This window comes from Thermobia domestica, chromosome 9 (assembly GCF_964235325.1).
Source record: "Thermobia domestica chromosome 9, izTheDome1.hap1.1, whole genome shotgun sequence".
In the NCBI taxonomy this organism is placed as follows: domain Eukaryota; kingdom Metazoa; phylum Arthropoda; class Insecta; order Zygentoma; family Lepismatidae; genus Thermobia; species Thermobia domestica.
In genome coordinates, this window is record NC_137462.1 from 21352913 (window position 1) to 21377010 (window position 24098).

At 36.3% G+C, this 24098-nt stretch overlaps 1 protein-coding gene across 1 annotated transcript in view; it reads right to left on the minus strand.

Annotated features, from left to right (window-relative positions):
• Nos (Nitric oxide synthase) overlaps nucleotides 1-24098 on the minus strand; it is a 560518-nt gene that overhangs the window by 104818 nt on the left and 431602 nt on the right. The window contains exons 10-12 of the mRNA XM_081770724.1: nucleotides 17988-18085; nucleotides 11254-11398; nucleotides 7836-7940 (exon numbers count right to left, since the gene is read on the minus strand). Of these exons, the coding sequence (XP_081626850.1) occupies nucleotides 7836-7940; nucleotides 11254-11398; nucleotides 17988-18085 (348 nt within the window). The remainder of the gene's footprint in view (nucleotides 1-7835; nucleotides 7941-11253; nucleotides 11399-17987; nucleotides 18086-24098) is intronic.

Below are 24098 nucleotides of genomic sequence, written 5' to 3' on the forward strand. Positions count from 1 at the left end.
TCCCGGCCAAATAAGTTTGAGGTGGATGATGTTGTGTCCATAGGTTTTGTCAGGGTATTCCCGTTTCTTCGCAAACTGTAATTCCACTAATTTTTTCCATCATCATTCATTAGCCTTAATCATCGTGTCCCCCTTAGCCTAAAGGGCATAAACGTGGGACGTTAAACTAAAAGATTTCATTTCACCGTTCCATGTATTACATCCTTCATACTAGACCTATAATTTAATCTGAACTAATTCTCCAACCAGATTATCTCTCTCATTTTATAAATTACAACTAATAGTGTTCTTACTATTCCTAGTACTTTGTTGTTGGTTTTTCAGCTCATTTTTTCCATTCTTCCCACTTATTTTACGCAATCTTCCCGCCTTCTTTCGTCGCTTTTGCATAGTATCCATATTTCTGATCCATAGAGTGTAATATTTCACAAGAAACATTTTTGTATCTTTTTTTTTTTTTTTTTTTAATAATCTTTATCCAAAGAATGACTCCTACCTTCCTTTATATATGTTTTTCCCTGAAAGACCAATGATAAAAAATTATATATTTTAAGAACTTAATAGAAGTCACCTGAACTGAATCAAACTTTGTATGGTGGTAGATTAGAATTAGAAAGTATATTTCTATGGCCATGTTAGCCCGTCACACATATCCCTTGGCGATCACACTATCTGAGAAAACAGAAGGAAGAAAGGGCTGAGTTGATTTTGAATTTAACGTCCCTTTCAGCAGCAAGGCTATACGACACGGGACCTACTGATTTACGTGGAATCCGAACCACACGAGCTCCCGTCAGGAATCGAAACCGCGTCTTCCACGCCAAAAGCGCGTACGTTAACCGCTTAGCCACGAAGGAGTTCGGAGGGAAGAAAGGATTGGGGAGGGAAGGAAGCTGTCTGGGACCTATATATTAGGTACTATCCCGGCATTAGCCTGATGTGAATGAGGAAAACGTAGGAAAAATTTTACTAAGATTACTGACTTTAAAAACCTGTTACATCTTTTACAACTTTTTGTCTAAGTGTCCTCACACGGAGTCGAACTCGGGGCCACTCGCACCAAACACAAGAGCGTTAGCGACAACGCTGCGCGGGTTTATGTATAGAGGTAGACATTGATCTGGTATACAAAGTTGTGCAATATTGTTTTTTGCTGATTTTTGGTTCCTAAGTAATACATAAGACAAAAATCAAGTGAAGGACACAGAGTCCTCCGTGGCTAAGTGGCCTAGCATACGGCCTTTGGCGTGGGATACCCGGGTTCGATTCTTGCCAGGAGCTCATGTGGTTCGGATTCCCGTCTCGTTCGATCCCGTCTCATATAGCCTTGCTGCTGTAAGGGACATTAAACTCAAAATCAACTCAAATAAAGGGCAATTTTCTTACGACTATGCCTGTTTTATTAGTTTCTTTTAATTACACATAATTATGCTCCGAGAGTAACAGAAACGATAATAATAATAATAATAAGAAGAAGAAGAAGAAGAAGAATATAATAGAGGGAAGAAGCGGGCAAAGACCGAGAAGATGCATGCAACCGTGTTCGTCCACCATGAAATCAACTTGGTGCGAGAAGTATCTAACAAGGGATCCCACACCAGAACTGAGTGTCCTACCACTGAGCCATCGCGACCCCCGTTTCACTAGTTAAAAGAATCTTTGGTATTTCTATTCCTGCTTTTATTTCGCATTCTCGTCTTCAATCATGTCTAATAATACTACCTAAGTACCGAAAATTAATCACTTCTTCTATTTTCTTTTCTCTTACTGACAGGTACTCATTTTTTTCGTTCCAATTTCTGCCAAGGCTTCAAAAAAATCTCTTATAATCGTAATATCAAAATCAGTTGAAAAGTTCTAATATGGAAAGATAACCATTGTTTGAAAGGATGGCCCAAAAATAGGTATACAGTTGCGTACTTATCAGCTCACTGTATTTCATATCATTTCTTGTTGTTATCTATCAGTTTCTTTATTATTTGTTCTTAAAGCTTTTTTTTTTTTTTTTTTTTACATAGAGCTTAAGCTCCGAACAGCTGAAGCAAATAAACTCATAAGCTAGAATGTTATACTTGATCAATGCAGGAATGTATACCTACTTTGGGGCACCCTATATAAACCAAAGCGAGAAAAGGAAATACTACAACGTAGTAGCATTCAAAATGCGAATGTGATCTGAAGAAACGCGCTCGTAAAAGCCAACTTACAATAAGCCATGCAAAGGAACACCGCTCTACATTTTCCAAGACACGGATATTCTTGATCAAACTTGGCCTACAAAATCTACAATTTTAGAATAGAATTAATAGTCATAGTCTCTGAGTTTCATGACTTGCTATAGGCAAAGAAATCCGTTAATAGGTTTCCCCCTATATTTTCAGTAGTTATTCTGTGGAAACAATAATATCAATCCTTTTTCAGTTGAATGAATTGTAATGTACCGTCTAGATTGTTACACTCATAAAAATTTTAGGAAAATAAAATAAGTTTTAGCAATAAATGATTTGAAACGATTAGAAGTTGCTCCAGCCTGTAAATCAACTTCAGAAGGGCACGGATGCTCAGTGGTAGGGCGGTTATCTCTGGTGTGTGGAGCCCCTGGTTCGAGTCCCCAACCAAGTAAATTTGTGGTGAACAAATCGATTCGTCGGTTTTCTCTGAATACTCTGAATACATTCTCATTACATTAATTCTTCCATTATCATTCACTTGCCTTAATCATCCTTCTCCCTTAGCTTAAAGGGCATAATCGTGGACGTGAAACTGAAAGGTTTCATTCCATTTCATATCTAAAATCAATTTCGCACCGTTATGTACCATTCTTGCGTTAATGCTTCGGATAAACTCCACAATATAAGATATAAAAACTATTGATTACAAAACATCCATCTTGAACAAGAAATTTAGGAGACCCAAGGTCGATTCCCGGCAGGAGCTTATGTGGTTCGGATCCCACGTTAAATGTAATTAAATCTCTCAGTTTAAAAATCCCACGAAGATGCCCGTCAGGCTAAAGGAGACGGATGGTTAAGACAAATGAATGGTGATGGAATAATTTGGTAGAATGAAAATGTGGGAGGAAACAGAACTCCGAGAAAACCCACGGCACGATGTTGTATGCCACAATCTTACTTGGCCAATGATCAAACCGTGCCCCTCCGAAGTTGATTTTAGAGAGATTAAACTAACTTTTAATCGGTATGAATCATTTTTCGATAATACATATCTTATTTTCCTAAAATTTTATGAATGTAACAATCAAGAAGATAAATTACAATTCATTTAACGGAAAAAGAAGTGTTGAAAGTACACTTTTAGCATAAATAATTCATTCGTTTTGAAAAGGCTATATTTTCAAAAGCATTACACACAGGATTCCTCGCTACTCTCAAGATTCCACGCTAAGCTGTGCGTCCACGTCTCGTATAGCCTCGCTACTAAATGTCTAGCTGAAGTGAAATCAATCGAATGGAACTAGAGATTCCGCTATGGACGAACAAACTCCTTTGAAGAATTGTTATTTATGTTTTAGACTTTCGAAGTATCTTATGCTTGAGTATGAGAAGCTTTGTAGTACAGTACGGTAATATACATCCGTCCGTCTATCTGTCGACAAGTATCAGACCACAAATGGCAAGAGAGATCTAGAAGTGGTTTCTTGGAATCGATTGAACGTTCAAATAATTAGCTCTATTTCCTCCCTTGAAAACTTATTCAAACCGGAAGTGGTTCAATCATCCCTTTTCGGTGATTTCATATTTACCTATATAGTTCTATCAAACCGGAAAAAGGTAGAAAACAATTATCACTTCTAGTCTCAATATCGGTCTTATACAGACCAAAAAACGATCATAGATATCAAGAAATGGCTTCTTGATATGCATCAAGATAAATTAGATCTTTCAATTTTACGTCCCGCAATTATGAATTGGTGTTTAAAGGAGTGAGATGATTAATTAAAGTTAATACGGTAATTGTTAAGTGAATTGAAGTAGGGAAAAGAGGGAGGAAATGGAAGAACTCCGAGAAAACTTACTGACATGGTCTTGTCCATCACAGATTTACATGCCGAACTAAGAACCTTTCGCATTAGAGATCAGCGCTCTACCACTCAACAACTATGTCTCCGTCTCAAGAACAAATTTTGTACATCTCATTCCTCTATTTAAACCACAACTGGTACTATCCTATCATTTCTCGTTTCATCATTGGTTGAGTTGATTTTAACGTCCCTTCCAGCAGCGAGGCTATATGAGAAGTGGACCTACTGATTAACGTGGAATCCGAACCACATGAGCTACCGCCGGGTTTTGAACCTGGGTCTCCCACGCCAAAGACGCGTACGCTAACCGCTCAGCCACGAAACGTTTTATCATTGGTGATCATAGTGTGAATTCTTATAGATAAAGAAAAACAGTTTTCTTTTAAAATTGATTTAGTACCGCAAAAGTTTCCAAGAATGAATTTTCATATGGATTCAGGATTCCAAGAATGGATTTTGATGTTGATTCAGGATTGAAAGAATTGCTTTTAATGCAGATTCAGGATTCCAAGAATTTATTTTGATGTAGATTCAGGATTTCAGGAATTAATTCTTATGTGGATTCAGAATTCCAATAATGAATTTTGATGTGGATTCAGGATTCCAAGAATGAATTTCGAAATGATTTCAGGATTCCAAGACTTGGATTCGGATGCAGGATTCTAAGAATGAATTTTGATGTGGATTGAGGATTCCAAGAATTACTTTTGATGCAGATTGAGGATTCCAAGAATGAATTTTGATGTGGATTGAGGATTCCAAGAATTACTTTTGATGTATATCCAGAATTCCAAGAATGATTGTTATGTGGATTCAAGAATCCAAGAATAAATTTTGATGTAGATTCAGGATTCCAGAATAAATTTTGGTGTGGATTCAGGATTCGAAGAATGAATTTTGATGTATATTCAGGATTCCAAGGATGAACTTTGACGTCGATTCAAGATTCCAAGAATGAACTTTGATGTGAATTCAGGATTCCAAGAATGAATTTTGATTTGGATTGAGGATTCCAAGAATGAATTTGGATTTTGATTCAGGATTCCAAGAATGAATACTAATGTGGATTCAGGATCTCAAGGATGAATTCTAATATGGATTCAGGACTATAAGAATGAATTTTGATGTGAATTCAGGATTCCAGTGGTGGACATGGTACCGAGTTCCATCCCGGAATGTAAACATAAAAGTTTAATTTCACAATCCTTCCTTTTCATTAATCGCCCGTCTCCTTTAGCCTGAAGGGGCCCCACGTAGCGTAGGCACTAACGTTCTCGCCTTCGGTTTTCCTGGGTTTTTCCTTATTCACACCAGACAAATGCCGGGGTGATACTTAACATATAGGTCCCAGGCCGCTTCCTTCCTTCCCCAATCCTTTCTTCCTTCCCTATTCCCGGATAGTGTGCTCGCCGAGGGACGTCATCCCTCAAACGTGACGGGCTAACATGGTCACAGATGCCGAAAGCCCAAAAATCTAAATTCTAAATCATTTAGCCATTTTAATTTATGCTTAATCCTATCTAAAATGAAGCTTTTAATAATTTCGGGTTCTAAGTAAAATCTGGCTATGAGAAGCTTTTTATCCAAAAGTAAATACACATGATTCATTTCAGCACTGAAATTTCACAATGATCTTGAGAACAAGTGAGTTTAGGTTGACAATGTGAAATTACAACGGACTTCCGAGATCCAATAGTAAAAGAAGGGGTCGGAATCAACTAAAAAACAAGGGCGTAAATTGAATCCATTCCTACAATGCTGAAGCCACATCAAGAAATATTTCCCATGATTTCTACTGCTTTTCTTCTACTAAGATCGAATTTTGAATACTAAAATAGCAACTTGAGACGTATATTATAGGTCGTAATAAAAATAAGTAACCATGATTCGTAGCTTACGATAGAACGCTTATATACTTAGGTCGTAGTTAAAACCAAGAGCTTTGTTTATATTTTTTTAAAAAAAAGCACAAGTGCCATTTCTAATGCCACTTAAAATTTCTGTCTCAACTCAGTCTTAAATAATTGGTTAGTTGGAGTATTACGTCCCTTCCTAGCAGCGGAGCTATGTAAGATGAACTTACTTACTGTTAAAAGGGATTTGTATCTGGGGTACATACCCCTATTGGGAATCGAACCCATGACTACGAGTGTAGAAAACAAGCACGTTCACCGTTTGAACACGAACAAGAACTTCAATCCTAACAAGGGAACTTTTTCTGGTGTCACAGGACATGTGGAACGATACTATGGTCAATCGATTTGTGTTAGTGAACACGAAAATCCATAGGCGGGAAAAACCCTCGATCGCAACCGTTCTGTGCTTATGGGGGAAATAGGGGCACTGCCAACACAACAAGTTTGGATAATGAAACGAAATATGGCGCGCGTTCGATAAAAATATGCATAGAAGCGCAGTTAATCATACAGGCTCGTGTCCAAAAGTAGTAGGACTGACTTTTTCTTTTTTTAAAAAAAAAAACGTTATTGAACATTTCGGTACATCGACTTAATACTCTTCAAAATAGGCCCCTTGGGCATTCACACACTTCTCGTAGCGAGCCTTCCAGGTCGCGAAGACCTTCTGGAAGTCGTCCTCCGGGATGCCGTTCAGTGCCCTCGTTGTCGCTGCTTGGACCGCTTCCACCGAGTCGAAACGATGCCCCTTGAGCTGCCTCTTGATACGGAGGAACAGGAAGAAGTTCGGCGGTGCCACATCAGGGCTGTAAGGGGGCTGAGGCAACGTGGAAACTCCGAATTTGGTCAGGAGATCCCTCACAATCCACGAGCCGTGGAAAGGCGCATTGTCATGGTGGAGCTTCCATTTCCCCACCAGGTCTAGTCGCATGCGTGTCATCCGATTTCGAAGCCATGTGAGCACTTCCACGTAAAATCTTGCACTTATACTCTGTCCGGGAGGTACAAACTCCTTATGGACAATGCCACGATGACCAAAACATACAATCAACATCGATTTCCTCGACGAGCTCCCTCCCCTCCCGAAACAACTTGTGCCACTCAAATATCGAGGAACGGCTCATGCTATCCTCCTTGTAGGCCTGCATAAGCATGTCCTTAGTTTCGGTCGCTGATCTTCCCAGTTTGACGCAAAACTTGATGGCGTACCGCTGCTCCAAATTTCACTCCATCGCAACTGAGGACGAGGCGTTACAACAGGAGGTCACTAACACAGTGGTCCACACTCAACTAAACGCACGCAGGCGACTGACACCTGACCCAAGGCTCCCCTCCATAACATCCGGCCTTGCAGCACTCCCCCTACATTGCTCCGCGCGCGCGGGAAAAAATCAGTCCTACTACTTCTGGATACAACCCTGTACAATGTGACATTACATTCGACAATACTCTGACAAGTGAGGGCAGATGCGTAGCGAGTAACGACAGAGGAGTAGGGTGGGTAAGTGTGGAGTATAGCGTAGGAGAAAAGTTCCATAGAAGGTATGAACACATACGAGCCTGACTTGAAGGGAATAGCATAGTAATGTATCATGAACATGGTCAAGTACCTAGATGGAGAGTAGAAATGGATTTTCGTGTTCACTAACACAAATCGATTGATCATAGTCTCGTTCCACATTTCGTGTGGCACCAGAAAAAGTTCCCTTGTAAAAAAATTTCGCCCCTAAATAAAAATAGATTGACAAGCAAAACAGCAATAATATTATTAATAATAATAATAATAATAATAATAATAATAATAATAATAATAATAATAATAATAATAATAATAATAATAATAATAATAATAATAATAATAATAATAATAAACTTACCTCTCCATTTTCTGGTGGATCACCATTCCCAAAAGTGGAAGTTACAACCAACAACAGAGCCTCATGTTCAATGTTAATCATATCGTATTCGTCCATGCAATACACCTGAAACGAACATAAACAAATAATAAATATTTTTCCTTCAAATATTTGATTATTTGGAAATATAGAAAATATTAATGAAAGGTGAGAACGGGAGATAATTCCTTATAGAAGAAATTGAACCATACCTTCACTTACCTTCTTCAGCAGTTCAATTAGTATAATTATAGCGACCTTTATGTTTGATATTATGCATTTGTCTTGTTTTGGAAGACAAATATCCTCTGTTATTTTATGTAAAAACTATTGTAACTAAAAATACTTAAATATAAGGACCCTTTCTGCACGCAGTAGTTCAACCAGCGCGGATCCGCTAATGGCGTTTTCAACTGCGGTTTGTGTCTGTGTATCTTAAGTGCAATGATGAGTTCAATATAATGTTCCCGACCTACCCATGAGAGTATTACGATCGGCTTAAATTTATCCTTTGGTTCTTTATTACTTGTACAAGAGTAGAAAGTTCTGTAAAAAAAGAAATGATAATGAAATCTTTAAGTTTTACGTGCCACAGTTATTCCGGCTAGGCTAAAGGAAATGGGGATGATGAGAAATGAATGAAATGGTGGAATGAAGAAAGTGTGAGGAAAAGGAAGAACACCGAGAAAATCTAGCCACGCGGTGTTTGTCCACCACAAAGCTCACTTGGCGCGAGTTGGGATCGAACCGAGAAACCCATGAAACGGAGAGGAACGTTCCACCACTGAGCCAACGCGGGCCATATGTAAACAAAAAAGACAGAAAGAAAAAAACAGTGCTAGATATGTTGATGGTGCTTATAGGAAATTGGGAGGAAAAACAATGAAATATTTTCTAAACCACTTTAGAATGTCGTAAACTTCAGAGAACAAGAAGCAACCGAAAATATGGTTATGTCCGTGGGGATGGGGAGGAGGAACAGCGCTGCAGGCGTCTGGCTAACCGAACCTCTGTGGATAGAAAGATTCACTTGAATTAATGTAATTAAAAACGCGCGGTTATTGAGCAGCCGCGTGCAAAAAAAAAAAAAAAAGGCCTTACTTCATACTTTCTTACATAGCTTAATTATAAAATACTCAATAAAACAGTATAATCGAATGTGAACAAAATTAGAGGCGTATTTCTTTTCAACATTGGTATACATTTTTTTCTGAGGGAAAAGTAAATTCTTGCCATTACATCCACGAGTGGCTACGGCCTGCCAGACGGTTATAAAATGCGATATATATATATATATATATATATATATATATATATATATATATATATATATATAGTCAACGTATCAACCCTCATCGACGCTGTCATTTCTGAATGTCTATACACCGAGGCAGTTAACTTCTTAGTTCATGGAGCTAGCAAGTCATTTCATGATATTAAAACTAATTAGAAAATTGAAGTCACCCCACTGCGAATCGAATCCGTGATCGTGTGTACAAATGGCTCATATGTAATCATTTAGATAACAGGAGCATAATAATTCAATAATAAAGTAATGGCGGTACAGTAGCTCAGTGGTAGAACTCTCATTTCTGGCGTGAAGGGTTCATGCTTCCGTCCACGCCATGTCAGAATTTTTTATGCACATCACTGTCTCCGTGAGTTTAATCGGGGTTGTTCCGCTTGATTCTACATCACTATTCCATTAAGTATTTCATAATCATTCATTTCCATTAAACATCTGTCTCTTTTAGCCAAAATAACGAGTAAAAAGGATCACGCGCTAGAAGTTACAATTTCATCCGGTAGATATCGATAGCTGGATGATGAATCCTGGCATCTTACGGAGCGATGTATAACTTCTATTATCTTTGTTTCAATAGCAGGAAATGGGATATGCATAGACACCGTTAACGTCTCCGTTACCAGAGATGTTAACGGATTATCTTGATTAACAAACCCGTCCGAGATCATCGTTTTAGCTATCAATTGCAAAGAAAAAAAAAGAATCAAAACTTAGCTTTCGTAAAGTGCTCACATCTGGCGGCGTGTGGTCCCTAGTTCGATCCCAGCTCCTACCAAGTGAGTTTTAATGTGAATACACTCCGTATATGTGGTTTTTCTCGGGATTCTCTAGTTTCCTCTCAGTTTCATTCTGCCATTATCATTCATCTTATGTTCACCGTTTCCCTTAGCCTCACTCTATAATCTTGGGACGTTAAACTAAAGAAACAAACTCCGCTTTCAACAGTTATTGTGCAGAGGAACAAACATACTCACCCCTCGCGTTCCAGGTGTCATTTTCCTATGTGCGTGCTGTAATACCGATTTCATTTACTGCTAAAAGACTGTCTAGACCGTTACATAGGGCATAGTTATTGTGTGCGCGTGAGGAGAGCATTTACATTACTGAAAAACAATTATTGGCATTGTGGAATATTTGGGTTGAAAAGTGAAATTCTGAAGTTCTGAAGAGATTTTATGCTGCGTCAGGGTTGGCAATACTGACTAAATATCAAAGACAAATGTTTTCCGATCTCGAAGTTTTTAATTGTTTATCGTCGAAACAAGTACATGTATGTTGTAATTAAATGATCCTTTAGGCCTGTCATCTACTGAGACAATACATTTTTGTCTTTTCTGTCAGTAAGGTGCTGTCACCTAAGAAGAAATAGTAGAACTAAGTCTTGCCTTATACCCACTAACAAATTTCATCATCCCCAGGATTAATAAGACCCTTCGTAAGGGATACATTTTCATGGGATCCACATGGATGTCACTGCTACGTAAGGGGTTAAATTACAATCTTATAATTCCACTTCCGTGATCCTAGTAAATAACAGTGTTATGCAACAATTGACCAAGCGCCATTTTGCGATTTTCGAGATTTTTACATCAGTGAATAGGAAACAATGTAAATAATGTCTAAAAAAATAGTTTGAAATCTTACTATTTGTTTAACCGTTCAGGATTAGCTATTCGATCAAGCGCCAAGTACTGGATCGTAATGGGAACGGGTTTTTATTTCTTTCAATATCTCAGAATATTGAACGCGCTTGGTCAATTGATGCATAACACTGTTGTGGTAGTAATTGTTGTCGTCACCAGATGATGCAATCTGAAATGAACAGTACATAGTAATTTTCTTTATATAAGAGAAAAGATTTCGAAAGATAATCATTACTAATTTAACAGATAGTTTAAATGACACTTACTTTTAGTTTTTGCAGTGGTAAATGTCTAGGTTTTATATGGAAATAACTCGTTTCAACGGCAAATGTTACATATATATAGTTCAAATGTTTATTAATATTATACAAGTACACTTGTATGTTTACTATAAATGTTTGAAGGTGATATATTCCAATACGATTTAACTTTGGTTTAACTATAAACTCACCTGAGCATTGAATGCGTGGCCAAAAATTTCCCCTAGCTTCTTAGCATACATCTCTGATTTCCCAGTCTCCGTGGCATACAACACGGTCGCTTTTATACGCCGAGCCAGTGCTTGACCAAAGAGTTTGGAAGTAAATTTCACAGCCCTAAAAGGAAATGAAATGGCGTACTTTGATCATTAATGGAAAGCGAGTCTAATGAAATTAAAATGCTGCAAAGAATATGGAATAGAAATTCCTACCAGGTGGCGCACAAATAGTTGGCATACGTAATTGTTGGAGTATGACAAAAATATTTTCTTGTTTAAATTTAAAAACAACACACAAACACCTTTTGCAGTCCCTGGAAATACCGATAGACAAGGTCGCTTAAATTCATCGTTAGGCGTGGAGTGACAATTAAGCTTATTGCAAACCTGGATTGAACACATATTTGTCCATTGCAGCGAACGAAAGCTTGTCTTTTTATCTAAGTCCCTCTGACTTATTTCCTATGGGAGGTATTTAAAGGACAGACTCTACCGGTTAACCTCACAAAATGTTTCGGAAATTCGAGCTCGTATATTGCAGTTGTGTAGTCAGGTGTGTCCAAGAGTGATAACAAGCACGTGCAGCCACTTTCAAGAGGTTATTCGGTGGAAAAGCGCCCACATTGAATATGTGCTGCATTAAAATACTTTGCTAGGAATGTAGTGACCAGTAACTTCTAATGTAATTACTTTAATCCTATTAATAAAGGTAGCATCTAATATTTAAATATGTCAACTATTCATGCGCCACCCTGTATATAATTGAAGGTTTGGAGGGAGAGGCAACTAGTAAATGTTAAAAAGATAAAAGTAATATAAAAGAAGGAGAAAAGAAAGTAGAACTGTAGACTAGTTATTAACGAAGACAAGAAGTAGGAACGTGAAATACGAAGGAGAATAGGCTCTGGTTGACAGTAAAAAGGATCACGCACAAGAAGTTTCTATTTCGTCCGGTAGATGGCAACTATTGAAGGATGTTTTCTGCCTTTCAATGGTGAAATGTGAAACTTCAACTACCTCTGCAAAGACAGAATTCAAAATTTTGCTTTCGTTCAAGAGTTATCCTGTGGAGTAACGGAGGGACGTAAGTTATCGTTACCCGTTAAGATGTTAACGAACTGACTTCGTTAACGAACTCGGTCGGGATAATTATTCTGGCTATCTATTGCAAAAAGAAACAGAATTCAAGAATCCCTTTTTGTTAAGATTTATAGTGTGCACGGACAAACATAAGTCTCCGTTAAATGGTAAGATTTTAGCAGATTTATTCCGTTAATACAATCGGTCAAGATGACCGCTCTAGTTATCTATTGCTGAAAAAGAAAAGAATAAATTCCATTCTGTTCATGAGCTATCGAGTGCACTAACAGGCAAATGTATGTCGCCATTACTTGTTAAGATGTTATTTTTTTCATTAAAGAACTCGGCCGAGATAACCATTCTAGCATTCTGTTACTAAAAAAATCAAAATTCTAGCATTCTAGCATTCTAGCATTCTGTTACTTAAAAAATCAAAATTCTAGCATTCTAGCATTCTGTTACTAAAAAAATCAAAATTCTAGCATTCTAGCATTCTGTTACTAAAAAATCAAAATTCTAGCATTCTAGCATTCTAGCATTCTGTTACTTAAAAAAATCAAAATTTCTTCCGCTCAAGAGTTATTGTGTGGACTAACGGAGGAGCGGGCGTACTAACATTACAACTCTGAATAGCGTAATAGTAATAGACATGCCGAAAGAAGCACTTTAGGAAAAAAAAAGGTCTATTTTGTGCGTCTTTGAATAACAAGATGAGAAGAAAACTGACGCAGTATTGTACTCTATTGGGTTAAAAACCTCAATGTGTGCGTGTGTGTGAGTATGTTTGTATACTGCAAAAAATTGTAAGTTCTAAAATTAACGTATATTCACCTATTATCGCAAGGCATTATCACGTAAAGTATTAAGGTCAAATTATTGTCTATTATGATAAATTATCGTATGGTTGGCAAGCCTGCTATGAATACAAAAGGGCACCGCAGTAGTATGAAGTATTCAATTGGTATTCGTGAATACGAATTCTTTAAAAACAAAAAAGTTTAGTTTAATGGTCTTAACATATGTTTCTTTTAATATCATAAGCTTAGATCATAATTCTTCCGTGAATAGTATCCAGTCTACAACGCTACTAACTTAAGTGTTTAGTCATGAATGCTGTATTTTTAACACAAACCGAAAAGGTAAAAGTTTTTTTTTTTTTTAATGAGAATGTTAATCATGTGAGATTTCCAAACTTGAAAATTAAAAATCATGTTTATTGATAATAAAAGTCTCTTAATAAGTGGTATAGATGCCAATTTCATGTTTATTTATTTAAATTTATGATTATTATTTTAATGAAAGACGCGTAAAATGTGTTATTGGAGATTAACAGGAGGCAAAAATATGTGCTGTAACAACTAATGGATATTATATTTACCAAATATATGTTTTTTACTTGTTAAATCAATAATCCATTCCAGGGTTAGTTTATAGGTTATGTTGATGACGTGATTTAAGTTTCTCTATAGAGCTTCAAATAATTAGATCTCATTATTGTATAAGTCTGTACGTCATACGTATAACGTTTGCAGATTGAAAATTAAATATACATTTTAAATGTAATTTTTCGAGCTAACAATTTCTAATTTTTTTTAGAAGAAAAACAATTATAAAAATACTAAACCAGATATCGATTAAAAACTTTCGTTCGTAATAATTTTATTATTCCTAATTTTATGTACATTATACGTATCCCAAGATTTAACTGATTTCGGAACCAACGGTAAAAATCTATAGCAGTTCATTCAGTTCGAAACTCATGATGTTAAACTACAAATGTTAAGTTTACTGTGTTATATTGTATATTTACAGATATTTTTATAAAAAGGCCTTGTGTCCATCTTAAACATAAATTAAACATAACTTTCTTACAAGGCTGTCTGTATTCTTTATTATAAATTAACTCCGAAACTGTTACATTTCTCGTTAATTTATAATAAAGAATACAGACAGCCTTGTAAGAAAGTTATGTTTAATTTATATTTACAGAGTACCACCTACTTTACACTGTGAGATTCCATACATTGCTTGATTAGGGGTTCAGTTCTGTATTCTGTATCTGGTTTTAGTATCTTAGCCTTCGTCTTTTAACACCGTCTCAATCATATTATAATTTCGATTGATCGTGATAAACTGATGTCAGGAACAGAAGCTACTGTAAACTAATAAAAGCACTAATGTCAGGAACAGAAGCTACTGTAAGCTAGTAAAAGCGCTAATGTCAGGAACAGAGGCTACTGTGAACTAATAAAAGCACTAATGTCATGGACAGGAGCTACTGTGAACTAGTAAAAGCACTAATGTCATGGAAGAAGCCACTGTGAACTAGTAAAAGCACTAATGCCATAGTATGAAGTAATAAAAGCACTAATGTCAGGAACAGAAGCTACTATGAAGTAAAAAAGCACTAATGACAGAGACAGAAGCTACTGCGAACCAATATATGCACTAATATTAGGGACAGAAGCTACCGCGAACTAATAAAATCACTAATATCAGGGAGAGAAGCTACTGTCAACTAATAAAAGCACTAATGTCAGGAACAGAAGCAACTGTAAACTAGTAAAAGCACTAATGTCAGGAACAGAAGCTACTGTAAACTAATAAAAGCACTACTGTCAGGAACAGAAGCTACTGTAAGCTAGTAAAAGCGCTAATGTCAGGAACAGAAGCTACTGTGAACTAATAAAAGCACTAATGTCATGGACAGAAGCTACTGTGAACTAGTAAAAGCACTAATGTCATGGAAGAAGCCACTGTGAACTAGTAAAAGCACTAATGCCATAGTATGAAGTAATAAAAGCACTAATGTCAGGAACAGAAGCTACTATGAAGTAAAAAAGCACTAATGACAGAGACAGAAGCTACTGCGAACCAATATATGCACTAATATTAGGGACAGAAGCTACCGCGAACTAATAAAATCGCTAATATCAGGGAGAGAAGCTACTGTCAACTAATAAAAGCACTAATGTCAGGAACAGAAGCAACTGTAAACTAGTAAAAGCACTAATGTCAGGAACAGAAGCTACTGTAAACTAATAAAAGCACTACTGTCAGGAACAGAAGCTACTGTAAGCTAGTAAAAGCGCTAATGTCAGGAACAGAAGCTACTGTGAACTAATAAAAGCACTAATGTCATGGACAGAAGCTACTGTGAACTAGTAAAAGCACTAATGTCATGGAAGAAGCCACTGTGAACTAGTAAAAGCACTAATGCCATAGTATGAAGTAATAAAAGCACTAATGTCAGGAACAGAAGCTACTATGAAGTAAAAAAGCACTAATGACAGAGACAGAAGCTACTGCGAACCAATATATGCACTAATATTAGGGACAGAAGCTACCGCGAACTAATAAAATCGCTAATATCAGGGAGAGAAGCTACTGTCAACTAATAAAAGCACTAATGTCAGGGACAGACGCTACTGTGAACTAAAAAAGCACCAATGTCAGGAACAGAAGCTACTGTGAACTAATAAAAGCACTAATGTCAGGAACAGAAGCTTCCAGCTTTTAGATTGAAAAAGTTAGGTTTTTTAGATTAAAAATCATATACGATATATTTTAATGTAATTTTTCGAGATAACAGTTTATATTTTTTTCAAAAAAGACCAGTTATAAAAGTAGTGAAGCAGATGTCGATTTAAAACATTCATTCGTATTTTATTCTCCGAAAGTTTATGTATATAGTTTAACGGATTTCGAAGCCAACGGAAAAAAAATCTTTTAGTAGCCAGTCGATTGATTCAATTTGAAAATCTTGATTTGAAATTACAACTGTTACGTTTACTGTGTTATAGTGAATATTTACAGAGTACCATCTATTTTACACTGTGAAATTCCATACAGTGCTTGAATAAAGGTTCAGTTCTGTATTCTTCCTCTATTTTCATGATGTAATCATGAATATTAGCCATTGCTGACTTAGTGTCGGAAATTACCGAAAGGGGGAAATATCGGCCGGATATCCCCCTTTTCTCATGCATTAAAATTAGGGATACGTATATTTAAATAACGAAAAACCTAAGTCCGGAATTAGGGCTGCCGGACTTTTCTGAGAGGAAATACGAAAGTCTTGCGATTTCTAGGAGGAAGAAAACGGAAGATATCTAATGTATTGAGAATTTACATATAACAAACACATATGGTTTCACATAGCATCGTAGAATAATTTTGTTGGAAATTGGGTCCGTTTCATAAGTAGATTATCATGTGTATGGAATCTCATACACATGCCTTTCCTGTCCAGTGCCGCGTGTATGATTTCCTTTCACTTCTGATGTGTTTGTTTTATGCTGTATGTATGTATACAACTCCATATATATGGCATAGAAATAAAAATTTGATGTCCACACCTCGTGTACACGAAATCATACACAGAGTTAAACATATGCCTAAAACAAAGGCCAAAACAAAATATTATCGGGGAACTCCAGCTGGTAGCACATTAGTGACAAAATACAGCATACATGGTGACAGACAAGGTGTTAAAAACAATTGCAACATAAAACACACACAAAAAAGTATTTTACAATTAACTGTCGAGGGTTATATGGTTCAGACTCTACGTTAAGCCGTAGCTCTTCGTCTCATATAACCTCGATGTTGAAAGGAGTGCTTAATCCAAATCCAACCGACTTGATGACCCTAACAGTGTTTGGTAACCGATATATTATTATGGAATTCCTCATTATGAAGTTTTCACCATTCACCATTCCTGTTCCTCTTGGGTGTAAATATTCGCTTCGGTCTTTTATTTTAAAATACCTGGCCTATGGAACCCGAAAGTTCAATGCTGCGCTCAGAAACGCTCTCCATTGACTTTTATCCTTAGCCAACTTCATCCAGTTTCTACTTTGTGTTCCTATTTCTGCGAGATATATCTTAATATTGTCCTTCCATCTGTGGCTAAGTCTTCCAAATGGTCGTTTTCCGGTTAGTCTTCCAGTTAAGACTTTGGCTACCTGACCTGGTCACCTGAGCCTCCTAGATTTGATGACCCTAACAATGTTTGGTAAGCGGTATAAATTATGTAGTTCCTCGTTGTGAAAGTTCCCGCCATCCTGCATTCCCGCTCCTGTTGGGTCTGAATAATCATGTCAGGATTTTATTCTGAAACAATTTTAGTCTGCGTCTCAGAATAAGCCACCATGGTTTGAAACCATACAGCACAACATACATGATTATCATTTTATATATTTTAAGGTTCAAATTTCTAGACAGAATTTGCGCCGAAAAGAAGTTTTTGAATCGAGCAATAACACGAATTCTCTGCTTTCAGTCGACATTTAATTGCTTGATCAAAATGTTTTAAAAAATGCATGTATTGGGATAGAATGAATAACACAACTTTTAAATTCGGTAAGTAGATATACACTGAAAATAGTATTACACTACTTTTTGAGGTAGGAGTGGTGGTTTCGAAACTAAAGCGTAGAAAGTCAGAGTATGTTAACCCGATCCCGTCAGTACCTGTTAAAAAAAAAAAAAAAGTACCAATAAACGTTGGCGTCTGTGATTCGTACGAATTAATATTCCAAGCAGAGGTAATTCTCAAAATCTAAAGGTGTTCATAAGCATTTATTTCCCAAAAAAAAAAAAAAAAAAAAAGTGTCTGTACCTACCTGGCAATTTGTTTAAAATGGAATTTTCTGTTTGGTTTCTTCGAGCCTCTTGCAACATCTCGTCCCTCGCGCCACACATGAGTCTTCCAAGCTGCTTCCTACGAAAAACAAGTAACCAAGAATTTTTTAAAAAAGAATTGTAGGTTGTAAATTACTTCAAAAATATACATTCGTGAACAAAATTCTCTCTCATACTTTCAAGTGAATTATCAGTTTTTTCTTCATTTCAAATTTAGAATAAGTTCCTATTTAGTAGAATTTTCTTTTGTAATCCGTAAACTTTCATTACAATTCATAAAGGGCAATAACTGGTCAAATGGCTAATTCGCGTAGTGTATTTTTCGCCCACTGTCATTATTTGTGATTTTCTACACTTGAAAATGAAACATGAAATAAAATCTTTAAGTTTTACGTCCCACGGTTATGCCGGTTAGGCTAACAGAGACGGTGATGATGAGTAATGAATGAAATGGTGGAATGAAGTAAGTGGGAGAAAACGGAAAACCCAGAGGAAACCCGATGTTTATCCACCACAAAGTTCACTTGGCAGGGACTGGGATCGAACACGGGACCCCAAGCACCAGAGGTGAACGATCTACAACTGAGCCACCGATGCCCTTTCTACACTTGAGTTCACTAACACACCGTTTAAGCTTGGGCATACGAACATACTAACATTACCATACTATAAGTGTTACTTGGGTACCGTAATCCTTTCGTTATTTCCTTGCCATGCACAATTTCTTGTTTGGGTAAGATTTTATTTTAGGCCATTCATTCGTTATAATTAGGGATGGCCTTTTTCGAAAAGTCTGTTTTTCGATTTTCGGAAATTTTATTTTTCGTTTTTTCGTTTTTCGTTTTTCGTTTTTTTCGAAAAATTTTTCGTTTTTCGTTTTTCGAAAAAATTTTCGTTTTTCGTTTTTTCGAAAAATTTTTCGTTTTTCTTTTTTCGAAAAATTTTTCGTTTTTCGTTTTTCGTTTTCCGAAAAATTTTTCGTTTTTCGTTTTTCGTTTTTTCGAAAAAATTTTCGTTTTTCTTTTTTCGAGAAATTTTTCGTTTTTCGTTTTTCGTTTTTTCGAAAAAATTTTCGTTTGTCGGAAAATTTTTCGTTTTTCGTTTTCCGTTTTTCGAAAAATTTTTCGTTTTCGAAAAAATGTGGCCATCCCTAGCTATAACACGTAATTTCAGACATTAAGAAATTAAAAAAAAGTGTGGTAGCATAATTCACATATTATAGTTCTGTTTTTATCACAGATTTTTTTTACTTGAGTTAGTCATCCGCGACACCCAAAGTAATAAACTGAAATTGCAGCAAAGATTTTTTTCTTATTACAGAACGTCATAAGTAAACGAGTTTTTATTTCTGAGTATGGGAATAATACTCTGATTTTGTGCTTTTGTTTCACCTTAATTCCCCATAGATTGTCAGAAACTTTGCCTTACATTTTACGTTCATACCAAAATAAATCAACCAAAACAAATTAACCTTTTAGAAACAAGTACCCCAAAATTTTAAAATATAACCAATGGACTATGCACGTAATTCCATTATTAAATTTGTCCAGTAGCATCATTTTAAATTTTACTTTGAAAGATAGTAGACGAGACTCTCCGAAAGTAGTTTCATTTATATATATATATACATCGTAGCGGATCCCGGATCCAAGGGAGGGGCTATATAACCATACTTTGCCCTTTTATCCAGTGTAAAGCAGGAGTGAACCACATTTTATCCAGTGTATACCTGAGCGTCAAGGGGGGCTATAGCCCCCCTTGGATCCACCACTGTATATATATATATATATATATATATATATATATATATATATATATATATATAGTAGTTTCACGAAAAGTCCCGGGCGCCAAGCTATTTTTAAAAATTAGTATTCCCAATTTTTACCTGCCAGCAGTTTCTGAGTTGGCGCCTCATTTTTACAACTAGCGCCTAAATCAGAAGAAAATTTGACTGGTCATATATCAGTTGTAAGTTACAGGAAGATTGGGGGCTAGGATCACTGCTCATAAACTTGGACCAACCAGTGGTCCCTACTCAATGTGGCCATGTTGCCACTAACTAAAACATTGAAACCTGTAGTACTAGTCGATAATTACTTCATGCTATCAAATATTCAAAACTACTGTTCGCAACTACGGCAATCTCTGTACCAACCTTTGAGTTGACTATTAGAAAAAAAAATCGTGTATTATAATGAATGTTAAGTATAAGGTCAGTGACGACGTCAGCTTTAATTTCTTCAAGGGGCAAAGAGAGGGACAGAGAAAATTTTGGTGATGGTGAGGGATCTATGTTTTGTACAGCAAAAATGATAGTTCTATACAACTGAGGGCAGTGGCGTAGGGAAGGGGGGCCCAGAGGGCCCCCCCCAAAGAGGTCCGACAATGTACTTTGGTACTTTGACGTTTGTAATTTTTTATATATTTTTATGTTTATATATTTCTTTGTTTGTAATGTTTCTATATGTACCTATAACAGCACTTCCTCCCCCCCAAACACACATCCTGGCTACGCTACTGACTGAGGGGCACAGGTTTTGAGGGAGAAATGGCACTTCGGTACAGAATTAGGAAAAAATATTTGTTTACCTTTGTAAAATAAAGTAGAAAATTAAAAAAGTGCTTTTAACTTACACCAGAAGTGTTCAAAGTTATGTTTTAAACGTTTACTCATTCACAAATAAACGTTAATAAATATTCATAATTAGCTTTCAATTTCTATTTATGTTGAAACTGTGTTTTAGAGTCTCTTATCTTCCATCAACCACTCAGGCACAGATGAATTTGGGACTATCAAATAATCCTGATATTGTTTAGCCTACATTACAATAGGTCTGTAGGCGGCAGTCGGGGCGTAGCGTTGCATCAAAGAACTACCCCTTCCCCTCTTTGGCGTCGTCGCTAATTGTATAGATTTTTGCTGGATAAACACAGTGCATGTGGGCTTTCCCGGGTTCTTCCCTTTCCTTTAAATTTCTTAATTCCATTATTTTTGCTCATTAGCATCTCCCTTAGTTACGCAGCCCCATTCGAGGTCCCTCGTGGTTATATGTTTAACGTATGCGTCTTCGGCTCGGGAGACCGGATTCGATTCCAGGCTGGAGCTCAAGTGGTTTGTATCTCATGTTACGCTGAGTTCACGTCTCTATAGTTGAGTAGGACGCTAAACCAGAACCAATATCCTCATCATCATCGGAACACATTTGCAAGGTGTTAAGCTTAAAATAAAAACTAGATTGCAATTCTTCTATTTATATGTTTTCTTTTCACTTGAAAAATATCTTGGGTCTCTTTAAACGAAGGAAACGCAACAATCATTTGAGATTTTACATTTAAAGAAAGAAAAAAAAATGATTACTTAGGCTTATATTATATATAATAGAACTTCTTCACTTTATAGTATAAAAATTTGAGATGGACCATTGATCTTGATACGCCCATGCAGTGGCGTATTTACGATTTTGTTTCGGGAGGGGCTTTGCCTGGAAATGTGAAAATTCTGCAAGATATTTCATTTACTTTACTATACTAAGTAAGATTTCGGGGGGGCTTAAGCCCGGAAGCCACCCCCCTAAATACGCCACTGCGCCCATGTAATTTTAAAACTAATTGATAAAAATGGCTGGAATTTTGTAAGATGCAAACAACAACAAGGAAACTCTGTCTAATAAACTCCGCAGTACCAACAAATTAATAGTGTTGCCAACATAATATAAAGTTATATTTTTAACGGCACTATGCCATGTTATTACATATCTCAAATCTAAATATTAAACGATAACTTACAACACAAATTTGTTATCCAGTGTTTCATATTAAGGACGCTGCAATATGACAAGCATCTAAACTTCAGAAACCTGATAATAGTATTAATAAAAGCAGAGGCGGATTCAGGACGCACTCAACGGTGAGGAAAGAAGGTAGTGAAAGATTCTATTTTCTCTCTCACCGACTTTTGCAGCACTGGTGACTGTGAAACTCAGGGAGGTGAATGACCTTCCCCCCCTTGATCTGTCTATGAATACAAGTGAGACAGACGGTGAAATGCAAACTCGAAGTACCTTAGTGTCGAATACTATGACCATGGCTTATTTCGAGTGAATACAAGAAATTGAAAATTAGACTTTTTCGAAAACTTTCTTACATAAATAGAACGTCTAATCACGTAGGTGATTCTCAAAAGACGTAAACTTCTCAGAGCCTTTACAACAATTTGATATCTCAAATCGTTCAGGGGGTATGAAAAACGTGAATGCTGATAGCGATACTCCTAAAAATGACGTATTTGGGGATTGTTTGTAATTATCTTGATCCTCTTTGCTTTTATAACATTACAGAAACAGATTTTGGTACTTGTAATTACAATAAATTCTTGCAATTACATAATTTTAACCAGTGTTGCAAACTTTACCGATGTGTATCATATCTCCAGATCAGTTTGAGATATCAAATTGCTGTAAACTGCATTATTATCTTTACGTCCGTTGAAAACCTTCTATGTTGTTGGATATGATACTCATCCAAGCAGTTATCGAAATAAAATCTTTCGGGAAAAAAGTCAAATTGCAACCCCTTACATGAAGACTAAGGAGCATAGAAGCTTCTCAGTTGCGGTAAGTAACTTGCCAATAATGGCAGAATACCTATGATGACAACTTTTTGTACCTATTTATTTGAAATAAATCATATCATGATCATAGTATGTAACACTAATGTACTGTGGATGTGCATGCCCGTCCATGTTATTAATTACTGTTATAGAAGCCTAAAACATTTGGATCTTTGTGGATGTTCGTGATACTGTAGCATCCTTAGTTTGTAACAAAATTTCAGCCTTTTTTTAAAAATATTATTCTAAAAGTTACAAGAGTGTAAAGATAAATAGTCCACTAAGTGTGTTCGTGTCACGTTATTTTTCATTTTTACCCTAAGAGTGTTAAACATGAGTGTCCCCTAAATAAATCTTATCTACCCCACTCGGGGAGGAAGGTAGAAGCTTCAAATGACACCAATAGATATGTAGACCCTATATACAACCACTTACCTCTGTTTCTTTTGTGGCTTCATCTCTGGATCACCCTCGGCCTCAATAATCTCTTCCAGTGACTGCTGTCTTGATGTTTCCTGTATAACACCAACGTGTCGTGATCTTAAATGGTACCACAAGCCAGTTGTTGAATTTCGATTGTGGATAATACTTTGACAGTAATCGCATTTTGAAGAAACACCACCCTTTTCACGAGTGAAATGTTCCCATATATTCGACTTTCCCATTGTAAATACTTCCCGAAAATATCTTCTTGCAGTTAGTTTGAAACAAGCTCTGCGTTGGTAACTGATATAATGAACGTCGGTTGGGTATTCCTCGTAACGAACTAATGCTTCTCCCACTAGGCCAATAAACATATCAGAAGTGTTGATATCGTAGGACACGTGTCCTTTCTCCAAACAACAATCTTTTATTGTTACCAAAATATGCAGTCACAGCGAATATGAAACCACGTACCGTATCAGCAAAGGCGAGTACGAGATAAAAGCAGTCTCAAATAGCTATTACGATTAGAACACGTCGCATCAGCGAAATAAGATACTATTCAATTTCAGTTCAGGAGTAAAGCTTATCTGTATGTAATGATGCGTTTATTTTCTTTTGTTTACAACTGCAATCAAACCAGGCAGGGAAAGAAATGTTGCTCTTTCGCAACTACAAATTTCTCTTCAGTTTCGTTTCGTCCCTTCGTGTTATATCTCCAAACTTTGTCCTTCTGTTTCGATTGTTTTTCGTTTTCCGAAAAAATTTTCGTTTTTCGTTTTTCGAAAAATTTTTCGTTCTTCGTTTTTCGAAAAATTTTTCGTTTTTCGTTTTTCGAAAAATTTTTCGTTTTTCGCTTTTCGAAAAATTTTTCGTTTTTCGTTTTTCGAAAAATTTTTCGTTTTTCGTTTTTCGAAAAAAATTTCGTTTTTCGTTTTTCGAAAAATTTTTCGTTTTTCGTTTTTCGTTTTCGAAAAAGCCATTTTTTCGAAAAAGTATTTTTCGAAAAAATGTGGCCATCCCTAGTTATAATTACTGTATTTAGTATTCAATATTT